This window comes from Arachis ipaensis, chromosome B6 (genome assembly GCF_059453495.1).
Source record: "Arachis ipaensis isolate K30076 ecotype BB chromosome B6, ASM5945349v1, whole genome shotgun sequence".
Taxonomy (NCBI): Eukaryota; Viridiplantae; Streptophyta; class Magnoliopsida; order Fabales; family Fabaceae; genus Arachis; species Arachis ipaensis.
This window is the reverse complement of record NC_142441.1, coordinates 10,461,989-10,477,908: the sequence shown is the minus strand read 5'-3', so window position 1 is coordinate 10,477,908 and position 15,920 is coordinate 10,461,989. Positions and strand designations below refer to the sequence as shown.

General features: G+C 36.1%; 4 protein-coding genes across 9 annotated transcripts; 1 reads left to right on the top strand and 3 right to left on the bottom strand.

Moving 5' to 3' along the window:
* Nucleotides 1-626: 626 nt before the first annotated feature.
* On the bottom strand, nucleotides 627-3,356 carry LOC107646052 (patatin-like protein 2). 3 transcript variants are annotated; one of them, XM_016350243.3, is made up of 7 exons: nucleotides 3,068-3,355; nucleotides 2,447-2,664; nucleotides 2,050-2,302; nucleotides 1,817-1,960; nucleotides 1,410-1,733; nucleotides 1,117-1,313; nucleotides 627-941 (listed from the first exon to the last, which is right to left on the bottom strand). In XM_016350243.3, exons 1-7 carry the CDS (start codon nucleotides 3,221-3,223, stop codon nucleotides 893-895), a joined length of 1,341 nt encoding a protein of 446 aa, XP_016205729.1. In that variant the 5' UTR covers nucleotides 3,224-3,355; the 3' UTR covers nucleotides 627-892. The 3 variants fall into 3 exon arrangements, with proteins under 3 accessions (XP_016205729.1, XP_088348242.1, XP_088348243.1); XM_088492116.1 differs by having other exon boundaries at nucleotides 899-1,313; nucleotides 3,068-3,356; XM_088492117.1 differs by having other exon boundaries at nucleotides 899-1,313; nucleotides 1,410-1,697.
* LOC107646055 (long chain acyl-CoA synthetase 1) lies at nucleotides 3,043-10,711 on the top strand. 3 transcript variants are annotated; one of them, XM_088492114.1, is made up of 19 exons: nucleotides 3,043-3,174; nucleotides 6,402-6,548; nucleotides 6,623-6,686; nucleotides 6,762-6,851; nucleotides 6,932-6,988; nucleotides 7,104-7,152; nucleotides 7,251-7,327; nucleotides 7,417-7,456; nucleotides 7,531-7,625; nucleotides 7,702-7,869; nucleotides 7,945-8,055; nucleotides 8,134-8,221; nucleotides 8,311-8,377; nucleotides 8,470-8,545; nucleotides 8,690-8,807; nucleotides 9,182-9,567; nucleotides 9,660-9,842; nucleotides 10,265-10,393; nucleotides 10,491-10,711. In XM_088492114.1, exons 2-19 carry the CDS (start codon nucleotides 6,403-6,405, stop codon nucleotides 10,536-10,538), a joined length of 1,992 nt encoding a protein of 663 aa, XP_088348240.1. In that variant the 5' UTR covers nucleotides 3,043-3,174; nucleotide 6,402; the 3' UTR covers nucleotides 10,539-10,711. The 3 variants fall into 3 exon arrangements, with proteins under 3 accessions (XP_088348240.1, XP_020959571.2, XP_088348241.1); XM_021103912.2 differs by lacking the exon at nucleotides 3,043-3,174 and having other exon boundaries at nucleotides 6,282-6,548; nucleotides 10,265-10,384; XM_088492115.1 differs by lacking the exon at nucleotides 3,043-3,174 and having other exon boundaries at nucleotides 6,288-6,548.
* Nucleotides 3,928-5,107, bottom strand: NFU1 (NFU domain protein 1). Its single transcript, XM_088492118.1, has 2 exons — nucleotides 4,495-5,107; nucleotides 3,928-4,397 (listed from the first exon to the last, which is right to left on the bottom strand). Exons 1-2 carry the CDS (start codon nucleotides 4,948-4,950, stop codon nucleotides 4,194-4,196), a joined length of 660 nt encoding a protein of 219 aa, XP_088348244.1. The 5' UTR covers nucleotides 4,951-5,107; the 3' UTR covers nucleotides 3,928-4,193.
* Nucleotides 10,712-11,271: 560 nt separating the features above from the next.
* Nucleotides 11,272-15,246, bottom strand: LOC107646056 (putative pre-mRNA-splicing factor ATP-dependent RNA helicase DEAH2). Of its 2 annotated transcripts, none has more exons than XM_016350247.3 (7): nucleotides 14,870-15,246; nucleotides 14,166-14,368; nucleotides 12,947-14,031; nucleotides 12,404-12,529; nucleotides 12,055-12,293; nucleotides 11,811-11,929; nucleotides 11,272-11,668 (listed from the first exon to the last, which is right to left on the bottom strand). In XM_016350247.3, the coding sequence occupies exons 1-7, from the start codon at nucleotides 15,137-15,139 to the stop codon at nucleotides 11,542-11,544; spliced, it is 2,169 nt and encodes a 722-aa protein (XP_016205733.1). In that variant the 5' UTR covers nucleotides 15,140-15,246; the 3' UTR covers nucleotides 11,272-11,541. The 2 variants fall into 2 exon arrangements, with proteins under 2 accessions (XP_016205733.1, XP_016205734.1); XM_016350248.3 differs by having other exon boundaries at nucleotides 14,166-14,315; nucleotides 14,870-15,220.
* Nucleotides 15,247-15,920: the final 674 nt, after the last annotated feature.

The following is a 15,920-nucleotide window of genomic DNA, read 5'->3' as shown; positions in this document are numbered from 1 at the left end:
AAAACGCCGCCAATGGTGATGAAGTTAGCGGTTAATGGCGACATCTTTAGTCAGCGCATGGATGGAGAGGCGGATGGCAACGGAATTGGGTGCGTTCAACTTGGAACGACACGACAGACACAATGGTATGGTTGTTGATAGACAAAAACATTTGAAACTGGCTCAAAATGTGACTGAAAGAAGTACGATAACAGAGGTGGATAATGAACTTTCAGTATCGTGTGGAGGCGTGTTTGGCAGTAAATGACAATGATTTTTGGCTCGTTAAACTCGGAAAGATAGGATGGAAAGGATCGATTAATCGTTAAAGTGAAAAACATTAAAACAATGACAAAAGAGAAGGAAAAAGCAAGAAGTAGAAGTATTTGTGTGGAAAGGAAACATAGTAATTTTATCGAACCGAAAAATGCCTATCATTTTCAAAAAAGATACTATGACTCTGATACTGTATAGAACTCGAGAAGAAACTAAAAAAAATGATAATATGTACTCAAGTGTGTATTATACAAGAAATACACCTAGCTATTTACAGAAATATTATAATACCACTATTACAACTACTAATTAAAATATCTAACTACTACCGAAATACTTCTCAACTAATATTTAATTATTTATTACTCTAATAAACGGAATATATCACTTATTTTTTATTTTTTTATTTTTTAAAACAAAGCAACATCAAATGTTCTTGATTAATACATGATCTTTCCAAATTGAAGGAATGAATGATATATATTTATTTTAAATTTGTTATAGACGTGTAATAATGAAAAAGCAGGCGATACAATCATGCAACCAAATAAATGGCGGGAATAAACGATTGATCATTGATGAGCTAACTCCCTAGTCCTTCCCATATATGAAGCAATGCTCAAAGTTCCAACTTAAATCACTGTTCCGCACGGCGCCTTCTTTCTGCCGACAACCTTCTTGCAAAGCTGCCAAAGTATGGACACAGCACACACACATATATATATATATATAGGGTTTAGAGTTTAGAGAGAGAGAGAGAGAGAGAGAGAGAGAGAGAGAGAGAGAGAGAGTCAGCAGAGGTAAAATTGAACTACGATCAACAAGAATGAAATTGTACGAATGGTAACTAAAAGTTTATACCAAGTAATTGCCTCGCGATTGGTGGGCACCCTTCCATTTACAAACAAGCTTCCATTAGGCGTTTCGTGCAATCCTGATGCTGGGTTAACCACTTTAATGGACTGATTCAGAAGCTCTTTGGCAATGCTCTCCAAGGCATCAATGTTGTCTTTGCTTGCATCATGTAACTTGGTTTGGTTGCCGGGCAAAGTGGAATCCTGGTGCGGAACCATGCATCATTGCCTCATTAAGCAGTTGCAATATCAATAATTGAAAATGTGAAATGCTAAGTTTACTTTATGGGGTCGACATACCTGAACTCGGAGGAAATTGTGCAGACAGTTGTGTCGCCCTAGTATAAGTGACGTGCACCTGTCTACCATGGCATCAGAAGCTCTGAAGAGAACGTCAACCAATGGTGGCGATCCTGTTAGCGGGTTAAACCAACCTAGTAAACCTCCATCTAGAACTTCATGACCATCTAGCTTTCCACTGCCCGTCCCGAGAGACAGAACCAAGAATTTACTGTAATCTGGATCTTCAATTGCAGTACTTGTCTTGTGTGCATTCATCCTTGACACTTCATTCATGGCAAAGATTGTCTGAATGATCCATAACATCATATTTGATGAATCACACTTAGACAAAAGAGTGCGAACCCACACACATTAATTGGTGAATTGTAGAATGAAAAAGAGGAGGATAGGTTATAGTGTATTACAGGATTGTTGGCTGCTATTCCGCCATCAATTAGAGTATAATTTTCACCACCAACAGAGAACTTATGTGGACGGAAATAATAAGGAGCAGCAGTTGTGCTCATGATCACATCAGCCAACTTTACAGCAGATTTCTTCCTCTTAGCCTGCATGCATGGATTTGGCATTTGGCAATGTAGCAACGGATGGAACTCAACAATATATACAAGCTTAGGAAGACCATAACCATACCCACCTGCTGTGTAGAGAATATGACAGGCTGGAGGCGAGCCACGTCATAAGCAGGAATAACAACATTTGTCAAAGTATCAGCCAAGCGAAAATCTCCAAGAATCTCAGTGATTGCTTCTTCAAGAGGCTCGCTGCTATATAGAGAAGCCAATGACTTTGCCCCAAGCCACGCCCCAACTTTCATAGCCCGTGATATACAGCCCTTTATCTTCTTGCGAAACCACGTTGATTCAGATTCTTCTAGACGAGAGACATAACTGCAAGTCATAAATAAAATCCATTGGAAACCAGCCATTAATGCTGAGAAGGCATGGCACTTGGTAACATAGAATCAAAGCTAAGCCACACTATCTCCTCACGATTTAATTAGCCACACTGAGCCTAAATTAGTATAATTATACCTTTCGACATATTGTTTGGAGATATTCAAATTCTCTGCTTCTTCAGAAAATATTTTTGGGCCTTTTTCACGATAAAATGTATTGATTTCTTTTGCAGCACAGGGTTGGCCATCTTGTGTGGATGGCTTTGTAAGCATTGCTGTCACGATCCCCCCAGTGCTTGCCCCTGCAATATAATCAAAGTAGTCCACTATCCGCGCATCTGCACCATCAAGTTTCTGCAGAGAAAAATGGGAACAACAAGGTTACCCAGTCCATACTGAAAGTAGTGACAGTGATGACTCCCACATATTCATTCAATTAGGAGTTGTGCACTAATATTAATGTTGTTAGATTGCCCAATATTCTAACGAAGGTGCTCTTTAACTTGAATTAATTGCTTTCATCCATCTATTATGTTCGGTTGGATCTTTGCTAAAATCCAACCGTGCACAGAAAACTTATTCATGTTAATTCATTTGGATAGTAATTCTTTACTTCACTTGAATATTTATAGAAAAGAATGTATTTTTCATTAGATGATAATGTCAACATATCAAAATTAAATTCGACTTATTCCTCACACCATTTTGGTGCCTACTTTCCTTGAAGGATGGCAAGAAAGTAAGCTAAGTATCCTACCTGAAGTTCGGCCTCAAGGAAGGCTAGAATATACCCTGGGATAACACCACGTACCCCTCCTCCATCAATGCTAAGTATGGTAACAAGTCGTCCGTTATCATCATCAGGTATTGGACTTCCATCCATCTTCTCTACTTGATATCCAACTTTAGGCATAAAATATTAGATGCACCTGGAACTAGATAAAATGGGAAAGAGCATCCCTTGCCTTGCATATTTATAAAGAAGGCAGAGAATATTACTATTAACACATTCTTAGTGGCTTAGTACTTGGATACAAGCAAATAATAATTCTTTAATATCTCAGAAAGTAACTTTTGCCTTACTTCCCAATTCTGGTAATAGGAGAATTCAATGCCTTGTCATATGTCTAAGCCAAAGCCTTGAATTAATCCCCCCGCCCCAACCCCTCTTTTTCCTTGAAATGATACCATACCTCCAAAGCACCCGGATAGTTGTAGGGTACATTCCTTTCTTTTACTTTCCACTGTGAACCCAGTATTTCTTCCTTGCCACTGGTTGAAGCAAACAACCCACAATATGAAGAAGGTTGTACACTAAATGTACTCTTCATTAATCAAGTGCTGTAAGCCTGTAACCAATTACTGCCAGTTTTCCAGAGGCATGCTTTCTTATTTTACAGCTGTATGTCTCTACCAGATTGATATTGTTATTGTAATAATGTTGACTTCCATTATCAATGCTCGTTTCGCATTCATTCACTCTGGTATTAAACTGAAACTTTGTGCCAGATATATTGTAACTACTTTCTGCAAAAGCCTTCCCTTGTTGCGAAATTATTGATAAAGACATAAAGTCTCTCAGGTTATACTATTTCAGGTCTCTCTAATCTCTATATATGGAGTTCTAACATACTGTGAATGCTATTATTAAAACAAGTCTAATTAAGGGAAGTTTACAATGCTATAGATACCAAACTTAATGCAAGAGGAATGAACATTTTTAGTGTCACTAATAGAACAATAAAGAAAAAAAAAAAGACATATATAAAAAAAATTCAAGCAGTACATGACTACATGTAGCACATAAACCAAGAATATAATGATACAACGTATATGTAGTATGATGATTGGCACAGTGAAGTGAATGGATAAATCCTCATTCCTTACTGATGGGAATCCCAGGCTTGGAAGGTGACATTGAGAATGTCAGGGAACCTCTCCTTGATGGCAGCTTTGATGCCAGAAGCAATGGAGTCAGGTCCAATATACTTCACAACGCACTCACCGCCTTCAATGGAAACCACTTCCACGCTTCCTCCGTAGTTCTTAATGGCAGGTCTCAATATCTCAAGATGATTATTCACCGCCTGAAAATTAAATTGCAAAAAAAAAAAAAAAAAAAAAAGTCAAAATCAGCAAATCAAAAAGAGAAGAGAAGAGAAGAGAAGAGAAGAGAAGAAGGACCTCAATGGTGGTTTCCTTGGGTTCAGCATCGTATAGTTGCTGAATTTCTTTGACGGAGTCTCCGAATTTTTCTTTGAGGACGCGTTCGATTCCCATCTTCATGGTGGTGGTTGAGCTGGGACAAGACTCGCATGCTCCTTGGAGTCTGAGAGATATGACGCCGTCTTCCACAGAAACCACTTCCACGTTGCCGCCGTCAGAAATCAGGTAAGGCCGAACGTCCTCTAGAACCATGTCCACGTTTGCTGCCGTCAGTTCATATTTCTGAGCAGAGTACAATCCAGAAGATGAAGATGAAGAAGAGCTTGTGTTGTTGGATGCAGAACAGGTCAGTGAGATTCTTCTCTTGTTCTTCCAAAATATCAGAACCGAAAACCTTTCACCACTGAAACTCCTGATTGAAGACGCCGATGGTGTCTTCGGCAGCGCCGTGCCTGTAACTGTTACTGCCGCCATAATCAGAGAGAGAGAGAGAGAGAGAGAACCAATGCAATACGCACCACACAGACAGCGTGCGGCGCGTGTGGTGGTTCCTGCAGTAAGCCCAACTATCACTATTTTTGGGCTTTGGACCTTTGTTTACATGCTTAGCCCTGTTCACTAAATAATGTATAAAGAAAATTAATTTCGGTAGTTGATTTTATTTTTATATAACAATAAATTTATTTATGTATTATTTTTTTGCAGATTTTGTTAAAATGTATTCTAAAAATTACTAATTGAAAATATAATTTAATAAAAAGATACGAATTAATATTAACTAAAATATTAAAGGATATTAGCTACTCTAAATTTTATATATTATTTTTTTTAACCAAGTTAAATATTAATATAAAAAAGATAAACTACTTAATTTATGTATATACTAAGTAAATTAATTTTTTTCGCTAATGAATTATAGTTTAAATGGCATAGTTTCTCTATTTTTACATAGAAATTTTTGTTTGAGTCTCATTTTTAACTTTAAAAAAAAGTAAATTAATTTTTTCTAATAAATATATATTGATCTTTTTAAAGGCAAACTATACATAAATATAACAAAGTAGATTAATTATAAGATATACTAGTATTGTGTTATAGTCTTTATTATAATAGTCATGACTCAATGACCTATTTATTAAAAAAGAAATGCTAGAGAGTTAGTAGGATTTATTATTTTTTATTATTATTTTTAGTTATTAGTCAATGCTCAACAAAAATAATAAATTTTTTTGATTTTTTAGTATTTTTTTTTGTTACTAAAACGGTTGGCCGTATTTCCAAAAAAAAAATAAAAGAAACGGTTGGCCAAGGTCTTAACCTTCATTCATATTGCATGTCTTAACCTCCAAAGTTGACATATACACATTTATCACTGTTGAAGATACTCGACATTATCGTATGCACACGAGAGGGATGGTTTTGTTTATCTATCTTAATGATCAAACATAATATGAGATAAATTAGTTTCCTTTATTTGGAAAAATAAATATCCAATAAAAAAAATTTAGAACATTTGATTTCTATGGGCTTTAATTTTATGATTTTCAATGCGGCTTCAAGTTGGATTTAAGCTTTGATAGAATGAGAATCAACTCCTGTGAATGGTATCTGACATTTTATTTATTTATATCATTAGTTGGCTAAACCAACGTAGCATAACATTGAATTATATATTATCCTTAATGCATGTTACTGGGTGCTAGGAACCCGGTTTCCACTTTCTACTCTCTAGTACTTAGCATGTTTTTTAACACGTATATGCAATGCCACATCTATCTATCTATCTTTCACGTCATGCTTTATTCCTCGTCACTTCTTTTCTGCTGAATATCAATTAGAGAAGGCATAGGCACTGTTTCTTAATCATCATTAGTTGATTGATTCCAACTTCACAGATATTAAGTTATTAACTGAACTTTTTGTAGAATGAAGATTTTTGCAGCTGAGGTTGAGGAAGGAAGAGAAGGCATAAACGGAAAGCCGTGTGTTGGTCCGGTATACCGCAGCCTCCTCTCCAAAAATGGATTCCCTCCAATTGATCCTGATTTGTGCACAGCTTGGGATATTTTCAGGTAATTTAAGTTCAATCATATCTTTAATGTTTTTGAAAGCAACCAGAAGTTCAATTTTTCTATGATGATTGCAGCATGTCTGTCAGAAAGTACCCTCAGAATCGAATGCTGGGGTGGCGAAAATTTGTTGATGGAAAGGTAATTTTTATTTTATGGCAACTCATTTACATGTCAGAAAGATCTTTAATTGATATGAATTTGTTATGGTAATAGGTAGGACCATATGTTTGGAACACATACAAGGAAGTTTATGATCAAGTTCTGCATATTGGTTCTGCTTTAAGAGCATATGGTGCTGAACCTGTAGGTTTGTTTAATCATTTCACTTTTGAATGAAATCATATCAATGTCTATTGTGGTAATCCTGTTCCTGTCATACATAGGGGTCCAAAATTGGAGTTTATGGATCTAATTGCCCTCAATGGATTGTGGCAATGGAGGTTTTGGACTACTTCTGCAGTTTGCTGTCCATTGTGTTTGTGTTTTCTTCAACTTAAAACTTTTTCACTATCATAGTTCTTGATCATGTTTGTCTTTATGTTTATGTTCATGTAGGCTTGTTGTGCGCACAGCTTGGTTTGTGTGCCTTTCTATGACACACTTGGTAATTTTTCCATGAATTTATTTTGCATATGCTATGCCTCTTTTATTCTGTTGGTCACTTTATAATGAACCGTCATGAGTGGTTCGAATTTGTGTCAGGGCCTGGTGCTGTAAATTTTATCATAGATCATGGAGAAGTAGATTTTGCCTTTGTCCAAGACAAGAAGGTTAAAGAAGTAAGAATCATTGAGTTACATATTAAGATAGATCACATATCCAAGAATTTAGAGATAGGTTCTGATTAGTTGCACATGCTGTGTTGAAGCTTTTGAATCCTGAATGTAAATCGGCTCAACGGCTGAAAGGTAACTGGAAATTCAGCATTGCTATGCTGCAATTAACTGAAGGAATTTTCAACCGAGTTTGGTTGTTGTTACAGCAATAGTGTGCTTCACTTCATTAACTGAGGAAGAGAAACATAAGGCAACCAGCATGGGAATCAAGCCATATTCATGGGAAGAGTTCTTGAACATGGTTGGTGTATAAAACTAAACTCTGCATATTAATCATATCTCTGTATATCAATGTTTCATTAGTTATGATCTTTCAGGGCAAAGAAAAACCATCAAGTATTGAGCCACCTCAGGCTCAGACAATCTGCACAATAATGTATACAAGTGGAACCAGTGGAGATCCTAAGGGTGTTGTTTTAACCCATGAAAACATATCAGCTTTGGTTAAAGGACTAGATCTTTTCATGGAACAATTTGAAGAAAAGGTAATATTTATAGAATTTTTTACATGATTCAATTGCTTAGAATGATATGATTTCTGCTGATACATTTCTTTTTAGATGACTGCGGAAGATGTGTATCTATCCTTCCTCCCTTTGGCTCATAGCCTTGATCGCACGGTTGAGGAGTTCGTTTTCCATAAGGGTGCTTCTGTTGGTTACTACCATGGGGTATGTTCATACATGAATGATCATTGTTATGAGAAATTATTGATCCTCTTAACTGATTCTCCTAATTACTAAATGAAGGATGTAAAAGCATTGAGTGATGATTTAATGGAGTTGAAGCCAACATTGTTTGTTGGGGTCCCTCGAGTTTTCGAAAAGATCCATGAAGGCAAGGTCTTGCACCAGCAGGACATTAATTCTTTTTATTTGAAGTTCACAGTCAATGTAAATCATATTAGATTAGATCATCTATTTCAGGCATTAAGAAAGCAGTAGAAGAACTCAGTCCACTGAGGAGAAAAGTTTTTGAAACCCTCTACAAATAGTAAGCTAGCATTATATGATTACATTTCTTGATTGCATAAATTTTGGTTATTGATTTTCAGTTAATGTAACTTTGTCAACTCACGTTTACAGCAAACTCGGTTGGATGAACAAAGGATATAAACAAAGAAAGGCATCACCTCTAGCAGATCTATTAGCCTTTAGAAAGGTTTTATATTCAATGCTAATATTGTTCTTCATTGTATGCATATTGCAAATTTCTTAATTCATAACCTTCACCTCTTTACATGCAATGATGAAAACTCTCTCTAGAAACTTCACCCTTCTCCTTCTTGGTGCTTTTGTGAGTCAGGTCAAAGCTCGGCTAGGTGGGCGTATTCGACTAATAGTATCTGGTGGTGCACCCTTGAGCCCTGAGGTTGAAGAGTTCTTGCGTGTTACTACTTGTTCCTTTGTATGTCAAGGTTATGGTAAGGAACTCTCTACATATTTGGTGTCATCCAGAATAGAATTTGGACTAATTGAAATGCGAGCCAAGATGGTGTTTGTTAGAGATACAACCATTCATGTTGCCTCCTCCTATTAACTTAAGCTTTTGGAATGAATTGTTTCATGACATGGTATCAGAGTTCTATGTCCAAAAGGTCTAGAGTTCGATTCTTGATGAACTCCAAAAGTGGAGAAGTAGCATAAAGCAAATAAAAGAAGAAATAAAACCTAAGCAAAAATCAAACAAACCTAAAAAAAAGCTCTTGCTTGAGGGACAGTATTAGAGATATAACAATTCATGTTGCTTTTTTTGTATCCCATACAATATAACTCATAATGACAAGATTGTACCCAGGTTTAACTGAAACTTGTGGTTCAACTACTCTGGCCTTTCCTGACGAGATATGCATGGTTGGAACTGTTGGTCCTGTTTCTGTGTACAATGAAGTGAAGCTTGAGGAGGTTCCAGAGATGGGTTACAACCCTCTTGGAAATCCTCCATGTGGTGAGATATGTTTGAGAGGGAAAACCGTCTTCACCAGCTACTACAAGAACCCTGAGTTAACAAGAGAAGCCATAAAAGATGGATGGTTTCACACTGGAGACATAGGAGAATTGCTACCTAATGGTGTTCTTAAGGTCATTGATAGGAAGAAGAATCTCATCAAACTCTCTCAAGGAGAGTATATAGCACTGGAGCATTTGGAAAATATCTATGCTGTTACTCCAATAATAGAAGATGTAAGTATGCATCTTATAATTACTATGCACACTTGTATTCAGTTCTTGGATTCTTAACTATATGTTGCTGGTGCCTTGTTTATCTTGTAAAGGTGTGGGTTTATGGGAATAGCTTCAAGTCAGTACTGGTTGCTGTGGTAGTTCCAAATCAACAAATTACTGAAAAATGGGCCTATTCAAATGGCCACATGGCTCCTTTCTCTCAACTATGTTCCCTTCCCCAATTGATGAATCATGTCCTATCAGAGCTCAAGCTCACTGCCGAGAGAAACAAGGTATCAATTCTTATATAGGATCTTAAGAATACCATAAAAGCATACTCTACGAATACCATAAAAAAAATATTTTATTAAAAGTCATTGAAAAAATAAATTCTTTTACATGATAAAATCTTTAAAAAATTTCATTATTATATTTTTAAAATGTACCCTCGAGATATAAAATAACTCAATTAGTAAATTCTTAAATATACTTACATAAATGTTGGTAGAATTTATAAATAAATAAATGATATTTTGAATAAGAAAATCGACGTCAACTTATATTATATTGAGAGTGTGTCTAAAGATAAAATATTAAACTTGTGGGTATGTAAGAATATTTCAACTTCTTATTGAATATGGATATAACAGACTACTATTAAGTATTTCAATTTCTTTCTATTTTTCTTTTTTTTTTTTTTTCCTCGATGAACAAGTTGAAGGGCTTTGAAAATGTAAAAGGGGTGATATTAGAGCCTCATCCATTTGATATGGAAAGAGACTTGGTGACAGCAACAATGAAAAAGAGAAGAAACAATATGCTCAAGTATTATCAGGTAATCCTAGTACGTATGTCACTTTCTCATCTTCCTTTCTCATTCTGAAGTTTTGTTAATGCTGTAATATATCACAAACCATCTTAAAATGTTGAAATTCTAACAGGCGGCAATTGACCAAGTATACAGAAATTTGAATGGAGGCAAAGCATAAAATTTGAGGATCCATGCCGAGGTTCAATTGTTCCCGATCGAAAAGTCCTGTTAACGTTGTACTATAAATATATCTAAGCATGTGTGGAGAACAAGGAACCGAATTTTCAGTGTATATATTAAAACAAGAAGTAAGAACGCAATATGAATGAGATGAAGTTTAAGTTTTCACTTTTGACACCGCTAATATAAACTGTATAATAAACATTACTACGTTAGTATTGTTTTTAACTTTTTATATTAAATAAGTAGTTTAAATGACTTAAAATCAAATGAATACTTTCAAAAAATTTTAATGACTTCACCAGTAAGAAATAAGATGATGTGAGTTTAGAGATTAAATTGGACAAAATTTAAAAGAGATTAATCTTCTTTTCTAATAATATGAAAAAGGGATACTCTTGTAAATAATATAAAAAAGAAATGACTTAAAGGTAATTTCACTTGAATTCATTATACACATTATATTATATAATGTTAAATGAGTACTAAGGGGAGTAAACATGTGTCGGTTATATTTTTGAAGAACTAAATGACTGCTAAGTAGTTAATCTTGTATTTTTAAAATAAAAATGCCCAAATTACTCAAAAAAAAATTGTGATGTCCGGGTAATTGTTAAGTCTTCTTCCATACCATCAATATTTTGTGACATTGTGTGTAACTGGAGAGGGGGAGAGTTATGCAAAGTTGTCTTAAATGATCACTCTACCAGTTTACCGAGAAGAATTTTAACTGAACGAAAAATATTATGTTATTAAATCAAAATCTAAGTGGTGACTAAGCTTCATATTTGGGAAAACACCAAGATGCGAAGTTACATGGAGAACGATTAGATATAAAATACACCAGAAATTGCTACAAGGAACTTCGCCATTGTTTATTTAAATTACTGAGAATTCAGCTTTGGTAACTCTGGCTTGCAGGAGGGATCATATCTTCAGCTGCAAGAAAACGAAACAGCCAATGCAAATCCAAAGACCTAAAAATGTTGATGGCAAGGATGTCATTTGTGCTTCCTGGCTTCCTCCTTTCCCTTCTTTTTCTTCTTGTAGAGTCTCTCAAGAACACCCTTGGCCTCGCAATGAGGAAAATTTGACAAATCATAGTAGTGTGGTGCTATATCAACCAACCTGAGTCAGGTATCAATGATATCATCATGAAATTCGGGTTGATATTAAGTATTAACACGTTATACATGAAAAACACGTACAACTTTACCAGCAAGATGGAATAAAACATCAAAATCCACATGCAAAGAGGAAAAAATCTTACCACCCCCCACGAATGTCCGTCACAGTGCGAATAAAATTTCGACTAGTAAGAACATATTCATTATAGATAACCCATTCAGGTTTGTGGTCAAGACAAGTTGATGGATGCAAATGCACCACCTACAAAAGAGGATCATCATTAGAAACCAAATAAATATAATACTACATGCCTAACATTCTGACACACTACATATTTTGGTGATACAAATAAAGAAGATGAAGAGAAGAAGCTCGTCTTAACAAACCTGATTGTCTTTCACTGTCAAGTAATGTCCTGTTCGCTCCAGATGAGCTACCTGCATGAAATATCCAGCTAACATAGCTTTCCTTATGTTGATGTAGTAGTCACGACTATTGAAGTCGGTGCTGCATAACTTGAGGCTAAACCGGGCCATGATACGCACTAACTGTTGTCTAACATTATCAGCTGATTTCAGTGCCCTTTGATTAACAAAGTTATCGTAGCACCAAGAGGGATCCTCATCTGAAAAGCAATTTCGAAAATAATCAATAAACTGGATATTTGAAAACATGTTAATAGCAAATATTTGAGAATAATTTTTCTTTTTGAAGAAACCAAAGCAAAGTACTTACTATTTTGCTTGTATGCATGGTAGACATTCAAGAGTGTGAGATGATCCCCATCAATGTGCCCAAACCTAGCTTTAGCTTCATCAGCAGCTTTTTGTGCTTCCCTAGGCCGGACAAAGCAATTGGGGGCTAAAGAAAGAAATTGATTATCACAGAGGAGGCCACGGTAGGTCAGCAGATGCATAGAGGCGAGACCAGAGCATTTGCTTCATGAGAGAAGAAACTATCTACATCAGCACTTAGTCATAAACCCCGAGGTTCATGCTACCTGGAGGCCGGTGGGCGGTGGCATGGAACCCAGAGGAGAATAGTTGCTGATGGCAACCTAACAGGACATTCCACTGGTCACACTTGTGCAACAAAGTACACATATAAACAGTCAAATGTCCCCTGAGATATACACAAAATTATCTCTGTGCAGATACATGCACAATTGCAATGAATCCATTTATAAATGGATTCCAGCAGAAGAACATTACCTTATTATAACAGTTGACAACAAACTGACACAATCACACAAAATCGAGAAAATAAAAGGAATAATACCTGAAAGCATGGCACACATTGACAGAATCTCATTTGAACAGTTGAATTCGGGACTCACAATAAGCATCTTTGACATCTGTGGATCCAAGGGAAATTCACTCATAATCTCTCCCAACTTTGTTAAGGTACCATCATCGTCCAGTGCTCCCAAGTAATTCAACACTTCCAATGCACGCATCAAGGTCTCAGGGGCAGGAGGGTCCATGAAATCAAAATGCACTAAATCATCTATACCCAGTTTCTTCAAGGTAAGAACAGAGTTGGCAAGATTTGATCTCAAAATTTCGGGATAGGTCTGAGGCTGTAGATCGTTATTGAAACTTTTCTCAGTATAAAGTCTAAAACATTTCCCTGGTTGAGTTCTTCCAGCACGTCCTGATCTCTGATGCGCACTTGCTTTTGATATTGGTGACACTAATAAAGACTCAACACGAACTCGTGGGTTATAAACCTTCTGCTTAGAGAAACCAGGGTCAATAACATAGACAATGCCATCAATTGTTAAGGAGGTTTCAGCTATGTTTGTTGACACAATAATTTTCCTTCCAGGAGGTCCACCCTCCTTTAGTGGAGGTGGAGGTGGTTCAAAAATTTTCTGCTGCATAGCTGGGGGAAGAGTGGAATAGAGGGATACCACTTTCACAGGGCCCACCTGATCTCCCAAATTTGAAATTTCTTTAGATATTTTGCGGCATGCATCTTCTATCTCTTCCTCTCCCGTTAGAAAAACAAGTATATCCCCAGAAGGTTCGCCCATGTGTATCTGCATCACCGTCCTAATAGCAGCCTCCAGGTAATCTCTTTCAGGTTCCTGAGTATAAAAAATTTCAACAGGATGCAGCCTTCCTGGAACATTCATAAGAGGGGCACCACTAAAGTAGCCCTGGAACTTTTCAGCTTCTAGAGTCGCACTCATTACGACTAACTTTAAGTCATGTCTATTTTTAAGAACTTCCTTCATAAGGCCAAATAGCACATCTGTAGCCAAAGTCCTTTCATGTGCCTCATCGAGAATAATTACTTTATATTGTTCCAAGAGTGGATCTGTCATTGCTTCTCTTAAAAGCATACCATCTGTGAGATACCTACAGACAAAACATCCCACTTGAGACTAGATGCAAGAGAGGGGAAATGAGCTGAAAGAAAACAATATATATTACATAGGACATCAGCTCTGCCTTAATTATAGAAAGTAATTCTATGGTAAAATTAGACATACTTCAAAACTGTCCTTGAACTGCTGCAGTCTTCAAATCTGATACTATAACCAACCTCTTCTCCAATCGTTACATCCATCTCTTCAGCCACACGCCGGGAAACAGACATTGCAGCCACTCTCCGAGGCTGAGTGCACGCAATCATCATCTTCCTGCATTTATCTGGTGTTTCTAAATCAACAGCATTCAAAACAAATTGAGGAATCTGCCACACAGCAAATAATTAAACAACTGTCAAATTCAAGACACAGACTCACAGAACCAAGATGTAGCGCTAGAATAATTCTATGTTTATAAACATGACACCAGAAGAAAAAGTGTTCCATTTAATTACAAATATATAAATAAAAATCACGCTATAACATTATGATGAGAAACTATTGCCAGGGCACACCACCAATGAGTCCAACACAAGCAGGCAAGTGATTAACTAACAAATTTAGTTGTCACAGACTCACAGTTCAACAATCCTCAAATGCATTCTGTATTTTGCTATTTTCCCAATTTACTATTCCTTCAACAACAGAAGTGAAAGCAACTAGATAAAATGACTATCGATCAAATGAAACGACACCATATAAAATCAATCACACAACCAACTAGCAAATAGTTTCCGAAACTATAACCTAGAAAACAATAAAGCATACAACTCGAAGAAGTAAGATGAACAATAAGCTTAAGATATTTAAGCATTATAAAAAAAAACCTGCGTGGTTTTGCCACTGCCAGTTTCACCGACGAGAATGAGAATCTGGTTATGGGCGAGAGTTCGCAAGAACTGGTGTTTCTGGTGCCAAACGGGAAGACTCTTCCTCTTCTCCAGAATCTCAAAGTACCTCTGCGAAAAAGGCCTCCCGGTCCACCGATTGATGAGGTGGTTGTTGTTGGTGGCTCCACCGCCGGATTCCGACATCTTAGCGGTGCCGTCGTCAACCACGTCGAACAAGCACGCTATCCTGTTTCTCTCTGTACCCATTAAAACCCTAATTCCCGCCAAAAATAACTTCCATAGACCTTGGGTTAATAATGTTCAGCGGAGGAAGAAGACGTGCCTTCCGACTCCAATAGTCCAATGTCCAACCCATAGTTATCATACTCGAACCGATAATTGATTCGGTCATACGACTGGATCACCGGGTCACTGGTTCAACCGATAGATCACTGATTCATTCGGTTGACCTGGTCATAATTAAATAAAAATATAAAATTATAAAAATAAATTAGAGTTAAAAATTAAAATTTAAAATGTATGTCTTTACTCTTTACAAGTATATTAATAACGCTACGTCAGTAAAAATAATTATCTTATATATTTAATTGTATGAATAGTTATTTAAAATAATGGATATAATAAGATAACTGTGTAAAATATTTTATAATGTCAATATATCAAAATTAAATTATAAAAAAATAAATATAATATTATTATTGAAGAATAAAAATAATATTTTATATTATTTAAATTTTATTATTTTAATATGATATAATTATTAATTTTTTTAAGTTGATAAATGTGTGGTAAACAAAAGGTATTGGTTTATTATATATATAATTATTAGCATATTTAGTTGCCAAAGAATCACTAGCCTAGTGGATGACTCAGGTGCATTACATTGAAAGGATCCAAGAGTGTGCTTTTTGAAATAATACTACAAAAAGCTATTTTTTACTGTGAACCCGTGAACTGATGGTGTACGTGGAGGTGCGCGGGTTACATTGACCCGACCGGGCTAACTTGACCAGTTATGCTCGGGTTT

Coding starts and splice junctions, on each gene's coding strand:
- LOC107646052 (XM_088492116.1), bottom strand. CDS start 3,223: ATGCCTAAAGTTGGATATCAAGTAGAGAAGATGGATGGAAGTCCAATA. Junction 1,961..2,049: donor TCATATTCTCTACACAGCAG/GTGGGTATGGTT, acceptor CCATGCATGCAG/GCTAAGAGGAAGAAATCTGC. Junction 1,734..1,816: donor GAATAGCAGCCAACAATCCT/GTAATACACTAT, acceptor CTTTTGTCTAAG/TGTGATTCATCAAATATGAT.
- NFU1 (XM_088492118.1), bottom strand. CDS start 4,950: ATGGCGGCAGTAACAGTTACAGGCACGGCGCTGCCGAAGACACCATCG. Junction 4,398..4,494: donor CCAAGGAAACCACCATTGAG/GTCCTTCTTCTC, acceptor TTTAATTTTCAG/GCGGTGAATAATCATCTTGA.
- LOC107646055 (XM_088492114.1), top strand. CDS start 6,403: ATGAAGATTTTTGCAGCTGAGGTTGAGGAAGGAAGAGAAGGCATAAAC. Junction 6,549..6,622: donor ACAGCTTGGGATATTTTCAG/GTAATTTAAGTT, acceptor TGATGATTGCAG/CATGTCTGTCAGAAAGTACC. Junction 7,870..7,944: donor TGGAACAATTTGAAGAAAAG/GTAATATTTATA, acceptor ATTTCTTTTTAG/ATGACTGCGGAAGATGTGTA.
- LOC107646056 (XM_016350247.3), bottom strand. CDS start 15,139: ATGGGTACAGAGAGAAACAGGATAGCGTGCTTGTTCGACGTGGTTGAC. Junction 12,530..12,946: donor AATGTGTGCCATGCTTTCAG/GTATTATTCCTT, acceptor TTCTTTCTTTAG/CCCCCAATTGCTTTGTCCGG. Junction 12,294..12,403: donor CCATGCATACAAGCAAAATA/GTAAGTACTTTG, acceptor ATTGCTTTTCAG/ATGAGGATCCCTCTTGGTGC.